General features: G+C 37.5%; 3 protein-coding genes across 6 annotated transcripts in view; 1 reads left to right on the top strand and 2 right to left on the bottom strand.

The window, feature by feature from the left end:
• LOC115634388 (serine/threonine-protein kinase N) overlaps window positions 1-15,780 on the bottom strand; it is a 32,178-nt gene extending 16,398 nt beyond the window's left edge. For 2 of the 4 annotated variants that reach the window (XM_030532075.1, XM_030532074.1), the window contains exons 1-2: window positions 6,953-7,478; window positions 2,519-2,730 (exon numbers count right to left, since the gene is read on the bottom strand). In XM_030532075.1, the coding sequence (XP_030387935.1) occupies window positions 2,519-2,605 (87 nt within the window). In that variant the 5' untranslated portion in view covers window positions 2,606-2,730; window positions 6,953-7,478. Of the gene's footprint in view, window positions 1-2,518; window positions 2,731-6,952; window positions 7,479-13,497; window positions 14,013-15,670 lie in introns of those variants that run through there. The other 2 variants (XM_030532073.1, XM_030532076.1) reach the window with 2 other exon arrangements.
• A 116-nt stretch (window positions 15,781-15,896) lies between these two features.
• LOC115633894 (SAP30-binding protein) lies at window positions 15,897-17,077 on the bottom strand. The gene is made up of 3 exons (XM_030531399.1): window positions 16,923-17,077; window positions 16,135-16,862; window positions 15,897-16,074 (listed from the first exon to the last, which is right to left on the bottom strand). Exons 1-3 carry the CDS (start codon window positions 17,016-17,018, stop codon window positions 15,933-15,935), a joined length of 966 nt encoding a protein of 321 aa, XP_030387259.1. The 5' UTR covers window positions 17,019-17,077; the 3' UTR covers window positions 15,897-15,932.
• A 102-nt stretch (window positions 17,078-17,179) lies between these two features.
• LOC115630710 (conserved oligomeric Golgi complex subunit 6) lies at window positions 17,180-19,405 on the top strand. The gene is made up of 4 exons (XM_030527366.1): window positions 17,180-17,317; window positions 17,370-18,001; window positions 18,056-18,276; window positions 18,338-19,405. The coding sequence occupies exons 1-4, from the start codon at window positions 17,222-17,224 to the stop codon at window positions 19,279-19,281; spliced, it is 1,893 nt and encodes a 630-aa protein (XP_030383226.1). The 5' UTR covers window positions 17,180-17,221; the 3' UTR covers window positions 19,282-19,405.
• The last annotated feature ends 70 nt before the right edge of the window (window positions 19,406-19,475 follow it).

A 19,475-nucleotide genomic window follows, 5' to 3' on the forward strand; every position in this document is an offset into this window, starting at 1 on the left:
GCTAATAAATCCGACATGTCCAACATATTCTTCTCCACATCTAATAGAGTGTTTATCAACAAACGAGATTGATTTGGCTATTACCTTACTGGTATGTTATCGCTATCAATATTGGGCTCGTAAATTTGATTGACGATTACATTTTTAATACATATTTCGCATATATGGATAATTTGTGGCTATGGACAATGGTCTGCAAATGGCAAAATCTATTCGTTCTTCAATAGTCTTATCTCATTATCATAATAAAAAATCCCAATTGTGTGATTCTCTGGCACAATATGTATATATACGAGTACATCGATATTTATGTAAATATTTGAATCTTGTACTGTACTATTTGAGATCCGCAGGGAAGCTTCTCAACAATATAAGCACATACACAAATACTTTATCGAATCAGAAGAACCCTAATTGTGAGAGTTTATAAAAATGCAATTGAATTGAAATAGAAAACATGTCTTTCAATCAATTGTTCATTTGTTGTTGTATTTATTTGGGCAACCACAATTGGTCCAAACATAAGTAATTTACACAAAAGGTGTTTCCAGTATGTACTCCTGACGATTATACTATTTAGGGGATATCTCTTTAAAAAGTGTTCCTAAATATTGTAGTACTTATCTGGGGTTTAAGTAAACACATGGAATATTTATATTTGTAAATTTATTGTTATGAAGCTTTGTGTAATTCGCAATAGTGATTGTGATAAAGTTGAATCGGCCATCATGGCATTTTTGAAATAACTTGGATGTCGTGGAAAGGATTGAATAACAGCGTAATAAAAAACGATGCGAAAATAAAAATGACAAAGACTGCAACTCAAGCTAAGAAGACACCGCTAATGTTACTCGCACCTGAACGTAAAAAGTATTACTCGTACCTGTGTGAAAAGAAATTGCACAACTAACACAGTCACAGCGGGTACTTTAAAAAATACATCATGATATAATATAAGAAGCAAAGACACCACAGTATGGTAATGAGCGTCTGAGAAACTCTTGGAAGACTGCAAAGAACTGCGTTCATACAAATGTACATCCATAAGTGCCTAGTCTGGTGAGTTTTGTAAAAAAAATGGTGTTTCATGTGAAATTTCAAATTATTTTTTCTTAAAGCGAGCATAGAAGATAATAAATAATAATGAGAAAAAATAACTTTTCTTTTTTGCGAACAATTTGGGGTTTGTCTGATTTGTTTATAGATAGATAGATATAAATCTTAAAGCTGCGCTAATGTTTAATAATGAATCCGACTCGTTTAGAAATTTACTTCAGTCTCCGGCTCCGATTCACAGACAAATCAAATAGCAATAACAAATATGGAATGTAAACATTTAAAATTTGAGAAGAGAGATACCAAAACACAAGTATAAAATAATAATAATAAAACCTAAAAATATAGGACAAACAATTAACTTCATTTGACAGTCAAAAGTTTTGTCCAGTTCTAGAGAAAACTAGTTTCAACTCAGTAAATAAGTATTGAATACTAAGAAAGACTCCGGTACGAATCTACATTCTCCACAAAAGGAAGTGTGTGTCTACACATTTATTGTTTGAACAATAGCAACAACAATATGTTATGCTAAGCTATTATCAAATACCAGAGCGAAAGCGGTTTGCCAATTTAAAGTCCTTGAGCATTATGTTTATAGAATGGCGTTATTTCATATCAAATAACAAGCAGAGTGACCAGATGGGCAAAACACCTAAATACCAACACAAATATGAGATTTCATTATTCTTAAATTTTCGAAGCTACAATCCCCTAATAACGTTCTTCTGTCAAATTAGTTTATAGTCCAATTCTTATTTTTTTGACACATTGTTTATTTCAGCTATATGCTCACCTATATACTTAAGTATTTAAAAGTAACAAATGGATTGTGCTTCTTTGGTGGCCTTTCTATAAACAAAACCCTAACCATAACAATTCTCTTCAATGTCAAAACGCACAAGATACAATTTTTCCACGGTTCATAAAATTAAGATTATCGTCAATTACTGTAATTGCATGAGACAGTTTCTGGATGTAAACAATTTATTTAACGCGGAATGACACATACTTTCACTGAGGGGACTAATCTAGAGAGATAGTACGGGGATTCTGTTGAAATAGGTTATTTATTGAGGGTATTCAAAAAGTGATGAGTTTCAAATTAATTTTCCTTTTCTTAAATGTGTCCCATACACTCGGTAAACGCAGAACTTTCAATATTCTGCTGTTTTGAAATTCTACAATATACATATACATAAGTCATAATATGATATCATAGCAAAAAGGGAAGAACGTAGATAGGCTTTCAAGGCACTCTCTTCCTTTTTCACTATATCCTTTAATAAGAAATGAATTGGGCAGCTTAAAAGTTACATAAAATTCCACTGGATTGATATTATTTTCTTTAATATTACTTAAACAAAGAAATATGTATAATACTCATATGTACAAACATTTGTACATAACATATCTCGTATATACGTAGTGGTGTATATAAGTATTATCTCGTCATACATACATGCAAATATCCTTTAAGACGCGAGCGTAGGTCCTTTAGAAATACCATATTCATAGTTAGTGAGGCCATTATTAGGTCTGATTTCATTTGATTTGCCAGAGAAGGCGGTTTTTTGTAACAATCTTTTGAGCTCACTGTCGAAATATGCGACTTTGTATTTTCATCATCCACAGCAACTCGAGGCGTTCGCTAAATACTGCGACGCGAAAATTCTGCGACAAACACACACAAATATTTTAATATCTCACACATATCCACATATCGCCTTTACGCATATATACGAGTATGTATGTACGAGTATATATATTCCTAAATTATAAGTAGCAACGAAAAAGAGATGTCGAACAGAAAAGAAAAATGTCACGACGCGGCGAACGCGCAAACTGCAGTACAAAACCAAAAATGAGAGAGGAGCCGATATACGTACTATACATACTATCGGAACAGATCTATTTAAAAGCTTTCCATGTGCGCAAAATTAGGGAAAAACAAAAAAGTTTGGTTAAGCGAGATGTGCAAGAGGCAGATATGGGGCCCAAGTTTAATATGCAGATTTTCGGATGGACAGCTTTCCCATTTGTATATACTCGTACTCTACATATTTACACATAATCGTACTTATGTATGTATGTACGTGTTATGTGAACCAATCTATAAACAACGATCTGTTTATATAGAGCTAAATGCCAAATGTGCCTCAATATTGAGCTGGAAAACATTTTCATTGCTCTGATTGTGTGTGTTTTGTCTCTTTATGTTTATGCGCCCCATCTTTGTGACAAACAAGTCACCGAGTTTGACGAGTTTTCTTCTCATTTTTTCCACAAAGACAATCAATTGAAATTGTGAACTTAAATTGAATTTAATTTAATTAAACGCCGCAATCATAGCTAATGTCATTTCTGATGGTATTTGTTTTACCTGTAAGAGAAGAAAAGGTAACACATGAATATAACATTCGTGAAAAATCAAACAAATAACAAAAAGATATATACTTGTATATAAATTTATGTACTTATGTATGTATATGTTTGTGTGATCACAATACAATGAACTCTTATTTGTTTGTGCTTAGCGGAAACTTCACATTAAGTTTGGGGATTTTATATTAAGACAGGTTTTTTTTTTTTTTTGATCTCGTACATGTTCTAATAGATTACAGTCAATTGAGAAATGTCTACTTTAAAAATATTGTGGACCACAAGACACTCTTTCATTTAGCATCTTAATATCTGACTAAGTAATTTTATTACATTTTTTTTATACCCTGTACCCAAAAGGTATACTAGTTTAGTGCGCATGTTTGTTACACACAGAAGAAGGTGTAGGAGGTGTATCTTTCTTATGAGGTCTGGAAGTATATATATTCTTGATAAGGATGAAAACGGGAGTCGATAAAGTCCCTTTACCTTCTTGCTGGAACCTCTCCGAAAAAAATATAATCCTCGTTGCCTCGGAATGTTGAAGACATGACCTCAATTTATAGTGTGTGTATGTTAAGAGTTGGGAGGCAGAATAATGGAATCGGAGATGTTTTCTTCAAGCCATTTACTACTTTTCATCTAATATACTTATCATTCTTAACCGTCGGGTATGGGGTATAATATGTACAAGTATATCCAGTGGATAGTCGACTTTCTTATAAATCACTACGCACATAAAAACGTAGCGTATTATTGCAAAAATGTCATCTATTTGGAAATAGTTCAAAAACACCTCAAACAATCGAGCTGTTTGTTGACAAAAAAAAAAGCATATTTAACTTTTTGATTATTTTTATTCAAACAAAAAATGGGAACAACGAGTAGACCTTCATAGATTTGTGCACTCGTTTTTGACAATTATTCATGAAGAGTTGTGGGCGTAACATGAGTAGTTTTACGACAAAAGTAATAAACATTTGCTTGTTCATACAAAAACTAATTAAACATGCTGTCTTGATGGCAACACAGTGACCTCATAGTCCCTATGGACTACACATTTATGCCGACAACTGATGACTCTGAGCCCTGTTGCAACATAGCAATTAAAAAGTTATGACTGTTGGCACAACATTCAAAACCAACACCCACCAAAAGCCATAATAACAATATATTTTTGTGCAATTGCTTTCTTGTATGTACAAGTATGTCGCTTTTCTAATCAAGAGTTACTGAACACTTGACAACTGATTAAAGTAGTCTAATCTTAATTTATGACGAATTAAATGCTCATTCTGAATAAGACATATTGCTTGCCAAAAATCAATGAGTCTGAAACTGTTTCCGCTAGCAAGATCGTTTACACGCCCCTCCATTTATTGGCACACGCGCACATACTTGTATAACCAATTCAAAACCAGGTCGGCTTTTGATTTTATTTCGTACATGCGGTACCCTTGACGAAGGCTGCCCACGCGCACAAAATCTTACTGGCCGCATCGTATGCGGGTTTAAAAGCTTAAATTAGGGGATTTATTTAAAAGTTAAAATATTTCGCAGAAGAAATAATTGCTCATGGCAATTGAAGAGATGTTTACCAACAACAGCTAAGATACAAACAATTAAAATACAATGAAAACAAAATTACTTGTTCTAGCTCTATGGCCTAAAATCGTTTTTATCTTCTGAAAACGGCGGAATAGAACATTGTTAAATAAACTATGCATGCTGTATAAACAATATTATTTTGATACATATGGATGTTTTAATTACTAGCTAGCTTTACTGCGTCTTGCATACATACATATGTAGGTACATTCACATATGTACATACATATATAATAAAATAAAGATGTTATCGCATCAAGATGTCACATCTTCTTCACACAAAATCAAGAAGATGCAATTATTAGCATTTCGGGTAAAATTTGGGGAGTACCCTTTTTAAAAAAATGTTTTAAATTGTTTATCTTTTGTTTTTTTGGCTGATGTCGAGTACAAAACGAAAGCGTCCCACACATTAGTTTTTGCCAGTTGTGTAGAAATCTAATCTAGGCGGTTTCGATACTTTTGTGCAATAGTGATCGTCGATGGGTTTTCACATATTTTGATTTTTTTCGTTATACAACCTTACGCCATTATCTGCAATCGGGAAGTATTTTCTATTTAGCGTTCAAAAGAGCGTTTAAAGTACTTTGTTCAATCAAATCAGATACAATTTTATTTCGCCCTCAAGAAGGTGATATTTGAATTGATAATTTGTATTTTCAATATATGTAAATACCGGTTGTCAAATATTCAAGAATGCATCTGAATAGGGAGACAATATTGCAATATCACTTCTTTCGCTATCGCTTTATTATCAAAAATATTTATAGATTTTTTAACATGCCAAAAAACAATAACGATTAACAATGTTCGCATGAATTTAATCTTAGTGGGTTCGATATACATATGTACATATGCGTATAGTAAAGATTAATCTGTACAGAATTGCTTCTGCTAGTTTCAATTAAAGGAAGATTCAGATTAAAATTCGATATCTTTTTGCTGGATACATATATATATATATAAAAATCTGCATGTTTGTTAATCTGTTTCTATTCATTGAAAATATGTCTAATTGGAATGCAATTATTTAGTTATTTGTAAACATAAATCATAGTATCGAGCATAGATGTATGTATGTATGTACATATGAACATACCTACTTAGATATCTGAAATGGCATGGGCTGAGGGCCTTAACGAGCAGTAGAAGCGCAATGCAGCCATAGAAAGGCAGCGCGGCAACACAATTTACCGACCATGTGACGGTTCAAAAAAAGAAGAAATATTTTGCATTATCTCTTATGCTACCGTTGCTACTTATTGGTGCAGTTTATTTTACCTATTCAGCACATTGTGAGTACGTATGTATGTACTGTACTGTTTGTGTGCATGTTTGCAACAAGAGAATGTGGGTTAGTGCGGTGAGACGAAAAAATCGAAACGAACACAGATGCACACACACACACACACACTCAATAACACACAAAAAGCAACAGTGGTAGCATTAAAATTAGAACAAAATACAGTGCTCGAGAAATGAAAAATCGATTTGGTAAAGGTTTTCTTTATTTTTTTTCTTCTTTTTTTGGTAATGCTGAATAGGCAGAGTGTAGTTGTCACTGCTTCTGAAGCAACGACGCTGGCATGGTCTCGAATTTTAATTGATTGTCACTTGATTTTCACTTTTTAAGCATTCAGAAAAAGAGAAATGGAATTTCACCCAAAACTGTTTTGGTATGGTTTGCTATTGTTTTTGCTTCTGTGTTTTTTTTTTTCTTTATATAATTATTGATGCTGCGCTGCTGCTGTTTTTTTTTCATTTCTTCTGCTTTGTTTTAATTACTAAACGTTTCGCGCTGTCTAGAAATCAGTGTCATCTCTATCTTCTTCTTCTTTTTTGAGTGTGTGCGAGTCATAAAATAAGCGTTCCATGAAATCATGAAATTTTCGGCAACTGAACTTACGTGTTGAAACTACGATAGCATATGTAGCTGCTATGCACATAATCCTAAGGTATTTATGTTTAGTACAAGTATGTACATATGTACTCGTATGTGGTAATGAAATTTTTCTTTCAACTTCACTTGCTTTCTTCATCTTCACTTAACACTGAGAGAGCGTGTGGGCGCAACTGCCCCAAAAAGGACATTGACACCAACCGATTGCATGACTGGCACGAAACTTGTTAATACTGCGGCCGGCCATAGGATGGATGATTGCATGATGTTAACGCGGCGTTAACGCATTTATGCGTCATCGGGAGAAATGCATAATAAGGCGAAGAAACGCAGACATTGACACTGTCGCCAGTGGCTGTGACACGGGCGCGAAAAATAAAAACAAAACCCGATCAACGATCGACGACCACTCTAAGACTAGGCCGAGAAATGCACGCAGACTTTCACGTTACGCCAGCAGTAGTCGTAGTTATAGTTGTTATTGTTGTTGTTGTTGTGTTAGTTACAACTTAACTTGATAAATACACGCGATAACAACGACACGCGACGACCGGCTCCGTGCATGGCCAAAAGTAAACTGAGACGAAAACCAAAAGCCGTCAGCCGTCGCTCGCTGTGCCATGCCGTGGCTACGGCGCTTGGGGCATGCAAGGTATGACGCGAGCGCGCTGAGTTTGTGCGAGCGCGAGCGGCTTAAGCCAAGCAAAGTATCTACAGCGAAAGTTGAGATACTATTGTGAATGCAGCTTCAGTGAAAAAAGCAACAACAACAACAACAACAACAACGATGAAAAAGCAACAACCACACTTGCTGCCTAACTGCTTCAATGAATGACTGACTTGGCTGGCTCGTTGGCGAGTTCCACGTTCGTTAATTGGAGAGCGCCAAAGCGCATACTACTAGCGCTTCCATAGAAGATTTTTAGAGCTGCTGATTCTTTGGCGCACGACTAGCTGTTTTTTATGAGCGCTGCAGCTCTCTTCTATTTTATAGTTTTATTATGCTAGTTCTAAGAATTATACAGCTATGTCTGATGAACATTCCATAATAGCTTCTAACTGAAAATGCATATGGCTGTATGTATGTACGAGCATACAAATGTATGCATGAAGGTAGGTAGGTAGGTTTGTTTTTGTTTGACAAGTGGGCCATGCCGAGCCACTTGTTATATTTTCTTCTCTTTGTGGATTAACAAATATTGTTGCAGCTAAGGCGCTATTTTGAAACTACACATATACGAGTATGTATGTGTATATTACGGTGCTTCTTGTTAATTATTTCTTTAGAAGCAACTTACCTCATTTGCATTTGACTTTAAAAAAATAAAAAGTTAAGCCCTGCACAGCATGGGACCACTGACATTGCTTCTGCAGCTCTGTTCCCCAACTTCCATCCTAATTGGAAACATTTTGGGTTGGGTAACCGTTTCCTGTAACTGCTTTAAACGGCCTCCATGCAAGCCCGATGTTACCAATACAACCACCCCCAAATTAATGAGTGCAAACGCTTGAATGCCTACTACCTTCGCTAAAAATAAAACAAAGTTGTCTACCATTTACAAATTCGTTTTAGCCGAAGCCCTACAAATGTGTGTGCGTCTCTTTTGTTTTTAAAATGAAGACAGTCTAATTAGATAGTTAGCTAGCCTGCGTGTAAAGAAAGCCCTGACACATAATCACAGGCAAATTCAATTGAATTTATTAATGACTCATATGTAAGTCATAACCTAATCAGAAAATATGTAATTTGAGTTAGTTCCAACATAAAGTATGTACTTTAAATACGAATGGGTCAACGATAAAGGTATAGCATAGAAATAAGAAAACAAAAAAACACCGGTGATTAAATAGAAGAATACATTTGATGAAGAATTGTTTGTTGATTCTTCTCGCGAGAATATGTTTACTATACGTTTATTAGTTATCACTTGAACTCTTTTCACATGCTTTGGGTTGTTAAATTATCTTCCTATATTTACGCTAGTAAGAGAAGCATGAGCGACAAAAAGATTTTGGTTTTAACCGCCTGCATTGATTTATACTAGTATGTGAGGTTATATTTCTCATCTAGCGCTTGACCGCTTCTCTATAATGTTCTCCTCTTGCACTGCGGTATACGGCGACAACGGTAAATAAAACAGAGCGGCGCATTACAGTTAACCGCTGCTCAGATATATTGTGTAGAAAAGAAAAGCAGGTGGAAACTGTAGCAGAAGATGCAAAAACTGTTAATTGCATTCAGCCCAAGTCGAAGTGGTAACCTAATGCATATTTTCTAACGAATTGGAGCATTTCCCACAGTATCAGACCTAGACTGCAAAACACAATTATAATAAACAAACAATAATTAATAAGCATGCGCAACCTGCTGTTAATACTTTGTTCAAATATCATGTTAAATAACCAAACCCTTGGGCTAGAAAAGTGGCTCATTGTCTTCTTTAACTGGCACTAAAATAGCATTATCAAGCAAAGGCTTGAATAGCGCGTTAAAGAACATGAATATTTTTATAGAACTCCTTGAGACTCAATGGTCAAACTTAAAAACATTTACTGGAGGTAGGGTTAGTTCTCTATAGCTTCGCCTCCTTCGGCTACTCTCTCAGTTAATTGCATTTGTAAATTTAGCCATTACTATAAAAGTGTTGGATCTGCTCATACAAATAGCGTAGCCCTGCTCACTACAAAATACAAAATCAGTATTTGTGCAGTACTGTTTATTTAAAGATGATCAAGTAGACGATTTATTACTATTATAGCAGTAGTGCACAAAATATACTTTCCAAATGAGTTGATGTTTGTAACAAAATATATCGTTTATTTTCTCAATCTCGCTACAACTTATTTAATTTAATTAATCGATCCATCTCTTTGAGCTCGAATAGTCCCACTTTTGGGACTTGTTTTGAATCACTGTTACGTAATTTGCAAACAACGCCTAACTAGTAGCAACCTAATTTTTGATCTGATCATCAATTTCCAACCAAACTAGCAGAATCTACTGTTGTGGCACTTGCCACATAATTGGGGACACCTGCATGTGCTAAATTCGCAACGCGAATGTGAAATGTGTGTATGTGTATGCGTATTTCCAGTTTCTATCCAGAAACTAGTCCCAGATTACGAGTAATAGAAAGAAGTACAACACTTTAGAAGACTTGCAAGACGAGGAAGTGAAACTGGTGAATAAAATCCCAATGTTGTAAAAAACAGTGAATTCTGATGTCAATCAAGTCTCAGCAACCGCTACAGTCAACGCCATAATTTGCGCAATTGCCACTCATCAATTGCAGCAATTAAATGTGCTCAAGGCAGCCAGCCATCGAGTCAGTCAGCCAAACAGACAGCCAAACATTCAGCCACCGATCGCCGCTGTAAAATTAACGTAGTCAAATAGTAACACGGCAGATGGATGATATAACCGGCACGACAACGGCAGCGGTGGCAAGTTAATTAAATACATTTGTTTCTACTTGACCCCACGGTACTTTCTTTTCCGCAGCCCCAGTTCCACATACAACGAAAATAATGGACAATACTGGCCATAGCAATGGCAATAGCTGGGGCAACGTTGCAATCTGGAACTGGTTGTTGAGCTTGCAAATCAGCTGCATTTTAAATTGATTACCGTTGCTAGTATTGCCATTGAAGCGACTAGGTGAGCACCCTAACAAAAAAAACCATGCACCTCTTTTGGAGGAAAGGACAATGAATTCATTGCCAATAGTCTACTCATGCAAATAGTAAATAAAGCTACAAATATAAAGCTGTCTGTGCTGAATAAAAATGTACTGTGAATTTTATTTAGTAGTATGTACTCGTAGCAGTAAATGTTCCAAGCTTATCTTTCAGGGCATTAGAAGGGTTAAATGGGTACACCCATATACACAGCTCTAAAGAAATTCCCATACATAATGTGGGATCGGTGCCTAAGCTTTTTGTTGTGAAAATGAATGGTGACCAACTTTGCAGTAATTTGTGTTGAATTAACAAACAGAACAGCAAGTAAACATTTTTTTTTTTGGTAGTTGAAGAAGTTAGTTTTATAAAAATTATTTGTGTAAAGTTAAGTTAAAAAAATATTTGCACATATTTGCATGCAACTCCTTGCATGGTTGTTTGTGTCGTGTTCCGTACACTCGAATAAGAGTATATTTAAAATTGTTCCTATAATTGAGTTCGAACCAAAGCTACAACGATCGTCGAATATCACAAACAAATTCGAATGCTAACACACACACGATTTCAAAACAGCGTTAGTTGTTTTCTTTTTTTCAATTTACTTTTAAAGTGCCAACCACCCTGCTAGCATACCAAATGAAGCCCCCGAGCTATGCAAAATGCAGGGCACTCAAAGCCAAGGAGCTGGCAGAAATGTAGAACCAATGCAAAAACCAGTTTTTAACGCCGGCTGTCAACTCATACACCCACAAACACTTTCAGCAAGAATGAGACGGAGACACAACCTGCTGCAGAGTGGCAGATCACAGATTTAGTGTAAAGCATTGTCCCACCGTCTACATGTGTGTGTGTGTGTGTGTGTGCGTGCTGCTGGGGAATCTGTATGTTAACCTGTGCGTGTAAACAAAAATAAGAAATAAATAAAAAGCAGCAGTACAGAGAATACAGTTAGCAACCGCATTGGGGTAATCTGGTTTTTCTGTTATTGGGACTGAGATTTGCATTTTGTGGAAACCCATTTTGCGTGCCTGTCTTACCCCGACACCAAAGAATCGGGAATAACTGGGCTGCGGCCAACTTTTTAGTGTCATGTCTGCAAACAAGTTGTTGTAGTCATAGTTGTTGTTATCATTTCGTTTTATTCTTTCCAAGCACTTTTTAGCTTAGAAGCTTTTATTGAGGCCATGAGTACGCACAACCACAATAAAAAAATGCTCACAACTGCAGCTCCTTGCATGTTGGGCCAATGCCATGTACATACGAGTTGGAGTTGCTTCATCTATATAGTACAAGTTTTGTATAAGTTATTACACCCGAAACAATTTACAAACTACTCGTATTTTTGCTTGAGAGTTTGCATGTTTTTTGGGATTGTGCAATATTTGAGCAGAGTCTCAGCGTTTCAGAATAAAACAAGTAGAAGTAAGAGCCCATAAATACCAAATTGGGTTACGATATCGTAAAAACCAAAATGTTATTATACTTAGATTGATTTTTGCACCATTCGTTCCCATGGCAATAAAGCTATATACTTGTATGGTTGTTTCAAAACTTGGTCTGCATATGGTTAATCGAGTCAAGATGCCAAGTTTGGTTCAAAAGTTTATGATGGTTATACGGACATGCCTATGGAAATTCATCTTGACTTGCTCAAAATACATATCAGTACTTATCTAAGTATAGCTTCCACCGCTCGAGCACAGGCTATAATTATAAAACTCAAATTAAAGAACCGCACATACATTTCGTCAAACTAAATAAATTCTTTTTCTGCATACCTTATCTGCATTTAAGGCTAACTGTAGAAGTATGTATACCTCTGCATATCTACCAAGCCTCTGTTTGTTTTGATTACGATTATATCGACTTATTCGTCACTATGCGAATTGGGGCAGAAATTGAAAGGCCTTCGAATTTAACAATTATGAAAAGAAGTAGTTTAGGTTTCGAAGTCGGCATCAGAACACAGATCAAGGGACAAAACTCACAAACAATATTAGCTCTAAATACGAGTATCTTTAAAATACCTGAATTAAATTTTTGCTTTAATTTTAATTCATCATTACGTTGCTTTTTATGAATAATAGCTTAAGCTGTTGATGATATTCTTCTGTTTGGTCAGCTGACGATAAAAACTATCTGTGGATACGTGACGGGAGTGTGGTTGGCGTTGAGAAATGCAATTTAAAAACGCAATCAATAGCAAGCGATAAGGCTACTGCATAGTTAAAAAACAAATAAATATGTATGAAATATTCGAATTATCTTTACTTGGCAGCCATATACATACATGCATTCATATGCATGTAGAGAGAAAATTCCATGATGTATTGACCTTTTGGGAGCAATTACAACTGTTGACATGATTAGAGCACATGCGAGAGCTGACAGCCAGCAAACAATTTACAAATTGCCTACAAATTACAATAATTTTGCCGTGTTTATATTATTATGAAACTACTAAGGCGATTGGCTAGAACATTCGTAGTTTAAACAAACTTTCCCGTTTTCACGCCCAACCCAATGACGCCATAATATAATGATAACGCTAACTAAAATTGTTTTTGCACAGGAAGTAAGGTAAAGGGAATACAAAAGATGGAATAAAAATGTGCAACAGAATTTCCTGACTCCGTCGTGCTTGCCCTAAAGGATAGAATGCTGTATTTGTGTGCGTGCGTGTGTGTGTGAGTTTGTGGATTGGCAACAGCTGCCTCCTTATGTTCTCCACGTTTTGCCTGTGCCAGGGCTGAGTCAATAGCTTAACTGTTATATGCACGTCAATGGGCAAGAATTGATAAAGTACAAAAAAATATGGTAACGCACTATACGATTTCACAATCGGCATAGGTAGACAGACGACGACTCACCTGATAATACGAATCCGACATGTTTTTGTTGTTGCGGTTGATTCACTTGCTGCTAGCTGCTGCTGTTTTTGTTGCTGCTATTTTTGTTGTTGTTGTTGGTATTATATCGCTGTTGTTTCTGTTGTTGGTAGTAGTATTAGTTGTTGTCTTTAGGTTTGCGTTTATTTTTTTCGATTTAGTTGGCGCCGTTCAGTCACACGCACACTTGCACAGCTCGGCACACACACACACACACACACAAACTGACACTCTGACACACGCGTCGCGGCTTTGGCGTTTCCTTCGTTGTTTGTTTACTTTTGTTAAAATATTAAATTTTGTATGTATTACACATGTGTGTACACAGATATTCTTTGTTAACACCTAAACGCGTTAAGCCCAACTGTTGCTTTGTGGCTTGCAGGGCGAGGTATAAACAGGAAACACGTATGCGGATCGATTTGTATGTATGTATGTATGTACTACACATGTGTAAGGAAATGTGGCAAAAAGTCGACCAACAAACAGATCGGCAGCTAAAGTAAATTTCAACCAACATTCAGTCACATGAACAAGTGTTGCTATCCAACTGTCAGAGACAGACAGAGAGACTGCAACACAGCACAGGTCGGCGGCAGAAACAAAGGGTCGTCGTTGTTGTTGCTTTAATAATTGCATGTATGTACACACTTATTTATGTATGTAAATATATGTATGTATGTGCATTATTTCTTTTCCATGAGATTTCACACAAAATTATAACCACAGCATCGGCTGGCTGTGAACCAACCAACTGATAGACAACGAAATATGTGCATACATACACATACACGTACATACATATGCGTGTATGTATATGTAATGGACAACAATGCAACAGGCGGTAGTAATGGCACACACTATTCCAGCTTCAATTGTGCATTTTGCGGATTTAATTGAAAATTGTGCTATTCGCTTTTTATTGGAACTACTGCAGGGACGGCAATCACATAACCACATTGTGGTGCTGCTTTATTAGTTGGTGATGCAGATGCAATTGTACTCAGAGCGCGATGTCTTTATAAATAGACACTGAGAGTGGGTCGCGGCGCAATCAGCACGAAAGGAAATTACGCCACATAAAAAGTAAAAATCGACAAAAACGAACTAAGAAGTTAACTTCGTTTACTATATACCCTTCGCTGTGCCCTGCAATAAAATACTTTATTCATCCATACTTCATATTATTTTGTTATAGTATTTCTTACTTATTTTGCATAATACAACTTAAAATACATTTTTGTTCCAAAACATTTTTGGTGTCGTCGTCTGTCAAAAAGTGCAAAGCTCAGACGCGACAACTTTGAGAACTAGTGAATAAAACAGACGGCTGGACGGAAATAGCGATTTGGATTCATCTTGTCATACTGATCATGTATTTTCCTATGTGATCTATGCTGCATCCTTCACGGTGTTACAAACTTACACACCAAACACAATACACCCTTATACTGTTCAGTGAAGGGTATAAAAAAGTTGTTCGCGCAGAAAAATGAGAAACTGCACCCGACACGGGCACAGACGACGAGGCGCACAAACACATACACACGCCCATTACCGGTTGCTTTTGCAGCAATGATGGCAGGCCCAATGGACTCATCTGTAGCCACCTTGAAATAATAACACGGCCGAACTGACCAAGAATAAAATACCTACATATGTATGTACATATATGTATGAACATACACCTGTGCAGATTACAAATTAATTAAATAACGAGCACAAATCGGAAATATTATTTACACAATATCTTGTAGTTGAATTATTTAAATGATAACTCGAAATGTTGCGATCCAGCGCATCTGCGATTCATTGCATCTTACATACACTGTATGTTTGTATGTAGGTGTATGTTGTGTATGGAGTGCACACATCTTCATCTTTTATCTTATACAAATTCCACTGTGCCGCGATATTCGTACATTTTTAATTGTTATCTCGCTCTTTCATCCACATAAACACACGCACACTTTCCCAGCAGGGCACACAAACGTACATACATACATTCATACAAATTGCGCTACTCAGATCAAATTCTTTGCCGTCTGCTTGCTTGCTTGCGTTGTCGACATTTCGTTTTGCATTTTTTTTATAAATTTTTATAATGACCAACTAAAGCAACAATAACCACGTACACTTTGTATTTAATTCATACGTTTGCGTTAACTGTTGTTTTTTTAATGGCTTCCATGCAATAAAATAAACACTGCGGTTTGTTTTTAAACGAAAAAATTAAAATGTTAAACAGAAAACGGCGACGCACTGACCCAGAAGCATGTAACTATTGTGGCAATTGACTATCAACGAGTCATTCGTTACCCACTGTTGCGTGTTCCGGCGCTAAGCCTATCGATAGAACAATCGATATAACAAACATCGAATTTATTTTAATTAACATTTTATTAGGAGTATTCAAACTAAGGTGCCGCTTTTTTGGGCAATGAACCGAAAGCTGATATGACTGTTCCCTTCGTGCCCGTCACTGTTGTTGTTAGCGCAGGTGGAAGAGCCGGTTTGATTGTCGCTCCGGCTGTAGCCGGTTGATCCCATTTCGATTTGCTGTAATTTGTATAAGAAGTAAATAAACTGAGCGACTAAGACTGAGAAATGTGATCCTACCGCTTTTTAGCCTCTTCTTCCACCTTCCGAGCCAATGCCGTGGCTTGCTCCACTTTGTCCATGTCCTTCCGTTCCTTTTGCCGCTTCACCATTTCGTTCTTTTGCACGCGCGCCAATTCCTCGTAGTAACTCTCAGCGCCCCATTGCAATGGATCGTATATCTCCGGCGAGTAATTGGTACCGAACTCGTTGATGGCGCAAAACTGTATCAGTTTTTCATAGATGCTAGGATTGCGGAACTCCTTGCGATCCTGTATAACTCGATTCATGTCCATGTTTGTCTGCTTCATTTTTGTATACATTTTTTTAATTTTCGCCACCAGTTCTGGTGGCGGTTTCCCCTTGGGCTCTGACGGTAATTGAAATTTGTACTTGTCGTATTTTGGGTCATTTTCGTAACTTTCTGCCGTGCGCTCATCGACGTTGTAAACGTTACTGTCGTCATCCACTTCCATGGCTGTCTCATTGCTGACGTCTGCCTTGCCGCTTTTAGCCACGCCATTCTCATTATTTTCGCTATTTGTTTCGGAATTTGATTCACTCGATTCCTCTTCGCTAGACTCATGTCTGCGGTCTTCGTCCTCGTCCGAAATTAGCGTGTCATCCTGATAGCTTACCAGACGTCGCACTTTCTTTGAACGCTTCTTTTTCTTTGTCTTGGCAGGCGCTGTATCTTCTTCAACTACTGCACGCTTAGGTGGTGGCGTGGATTTCTTGGGTATAATAACCTGTGAAAATTAAATTACTGAAATTGTCAAACTGAATATTTTGGTTTTTGTTGCATTTACCTGCGACGCTGTTGAGTTTTGTGAATCTGGACTCGCCTCCCCCTCATTTTCTGAGTCGGTGTACTGGGCTGTTAAGCTGGCCAAGGCTTCGCTCATTGTTTACTTCAATATTTTTATAATTTAATTACTTCCACAAAGAAATACAGTTTTTCTATTCGTAAAGTAATTGTTTATAATTAGAGATGTGCTTGCTCACCTCGAATTTCGATTATAACTCGAGGCGTTGCCAACTCATTGAAAGCAATTGTGGACAGCTGTTCCTGTTGAGTTGTTTGTTGACGTCGTCAAATTGTTAGAAAATGAGTGCAACAACAGCACAGGACAAACAGGATCAGCAGGATCGCATTCAAATGCGAGTCAACAAAATACTGGAGACGCGCTTGGAGACTGATAAGGTAAGCTAGTTTCCATTAGGGAGCCACTTTAACTGAACATTTCTTTCGGCAGGACACACTTGATGCGCTGAACGGCCTTTCGTCCTTTTTCACGGAGAATACACTGCAAAACCGACGCAATTTGCGTAGTCAAATTGAGCGGCGCTCCGTCGAAATCAATGAAAAGTTCCTCAAAGCTTTTCGAGAGGTAAAAATTACGCTAGATGCTGTATGTACAGACCTAGACACAATGGCCCAATCAGTGCAGACCATGAAAAGCGACTTGGAAGCGTCCAAGGCGCTGACGCACGATTTAATTGCACAGACCAACAAAATGCAACAGGAGCGCGAACGTTTGGAAGTGCATCAGCAAATTGCCGAAGCATTTTTGGCACGCTTTCAACTTAGTGTGCCGGAGCATCAAATGCTTTACGGCACCACCAAAGATGCGCCCATCGTGCCGAACTTCTTTAAGGTATTGGATCGTGTCCAGTTTATACACACCGAGTGCCGAATGCTGATGCAATGCGGCTATCAGACAGCCGCCCTAGATATCATGGAGGAGATGACGCTTTACCAGGAGGGTGCACTGGAACGACTTTATCGCTGGACACAAAATCATTGCCGTAACTTGGATAATAGCGAAATTGGACCACTTGTCGTGGAGGCTATGAGTCGTCTTCAGGATCGACCGGTGCTGTTCAAGTTGGTGTACATGTTTCCTTTATAAAAACAAATGATAATAAACCTTCGTTCTAGATACGTCATTGATGAATATGCTATTGCAAGGCGGGCTGTGCTTGTGCGTCAATTTATTGAGGCTCTCACCGAAGGCAGACCGGGCGGGAACTCAAAGCCAATTGATTTGCATGTGCACGATCCCAAGCGCTATATTGGCGATATGTTTGCCTGGCTGCATCAGAGTATTCCCAATGAGAAAGAAAACTTGACCGTTCTCTTCAAGAAATGTGACAAACATGGTATAGTTAAAAATTTATATTCTTGCCAATGAATTTAAAAACTGCACTGAAATGTTTACAGATAATTCGGAGCAAATGCAGAAAGCTTTATCCTATATTGCTGATGGTGTTTGTCATCCGCTTAAGGTGCGAGTGGAGACAGTTTTAAATTCGGAGAAGGACACCATTATTTTATTTGCCATCTCCAATTTGTTGCGCTTTTATCAGCAAATAATGAAGCAGGTGGTGCAGGGCGGCAGTCTGGAGCAATTTCTGATAGATTTGCAGAAGACAAGCGAGGACATCTATCTGGAAGCATTGGCCACACAAGTACGCAGCGTTCTGCAGCGTCCATCTGGTACGAGCATGGCTCTGCAGCCGCCACAGCGGGATCTTGTACCTCCACCCAGCGTTGGACACTTGCTGAATATCCTTAAAGAGATCCTATCTGTGGCAACTATGGTTGATGGCCGCCAAGCCGACATCACCAAAATCGTATCGTGCGTTATTGATCCGCTGCTGCAATCGGTCCAGGAATCAGCGTCCCATCTACCAACTGTTGACATGGCTGTCTATCTGCTCAATTGTCTGTATCACATGCAAAGCACACTAACTGTCTATGAATACATGGACGAGCGCGTAGAGCGTCTGCAGGCCCAATCGGATGCCCAGATCGACACACTCACCTCAGAGCAAGCCTCCTCGCTGGTGGCAAACCTAAATTTAGGTCCCATCTACACAATTTTGCAGAGCAATCAAACAAAGATTGAAAAGAATCTTCTCAAGATCTTTATGTCCAAGATGGATGCATTCCTGGAGATGCCTGGCGTTTTGTTACTGCCCCAAATCCAACTTATCGTTTCTAGCGCACATCGCACGACTGTGCAGCGGCGTTCTTTCAATGTAATTCTGGCTATTTACAAGCAGATCTATGAACGCGTCTATGATCCAGCCAATGGCTTCGAAGAGCCCGAGGCTTTGCTAAGCAAGTCACCCGAACAGGTCGGGCAAATACTGAAAGCGTAAAAGCCCTAAAATTGTTTGTATATTGGGCTACAATTACTATTTAAATGCGACATATATACGCAATAATTTGTTTAACATTGAGTAGTTAAAATATTATTAAATAAAAAGTATAATTATATGGAAATTCAACAGTTGTCCCTAAAAATGAGGCAGAGAAGTATGCAATATTTCTATAGTTAAAGAAAAAAAACGTT

This window comes from Scaptodrosophila lebanonensis, unplaced genomic scaffold (assembly GCF_003285725.1).
Source record: "Scaptodrosophila lebanonensis strain 11010-0011.00,11010-0021.00 unplaced genomic scaffold, SlebRS2 tig00000001-arrow-pilon, whole genome shotgun sequence".
Lineage (NCBI taxonomy): Eukaryota > Metazoa > Arthropoda > Insecta > Diptera > Drosophilidae > Scaptodrosophila > Scaptodrosophila lebanonensis.

Coding starts and splice junctions, on each gene's coding strand:
- LOC115630710 (XM_030527366.1), top strand. CDS start 17,222: ATGAGTGCAACAACAGCACAGGACAAACAGGATCAGCAGGATCGCATT. Junction 17,318..17,369: donor CGCGCTTGGAGACTGATAAG/GTAAGCTAGTTT, acceptor TTCTTTCGGCAG/GACACACTTGATGCGCTGAA. Junction 18,277..18,337: donor CAAGAAATGTGACAAACATG/GTATAGTTAAAA, acceptor AAATGTTTACAG/ATAATTCGGAGCAAATGCAG.
- LOC115633894 (XM_030531399.1), bottom strand. CDS start 17,018: ATGAGCGAAGCCTTGGCCAGCTTAACAGCCCAGTACACCGACTCAGAA. Junction 16,863..16,922: donor AAAACTCAACAGCGTCGCAG/GTAAATGCAACA, acceptor TAATTTTCACAG/GTTATTATACCCAAGAAATC. Junction 16,075..16,134: donor GAAGAAGAGGCTAAAAAGCG/GTAGGATCACAT, acceptor TACAAATTACAG/CAAATCGAAATGGGATCAAC.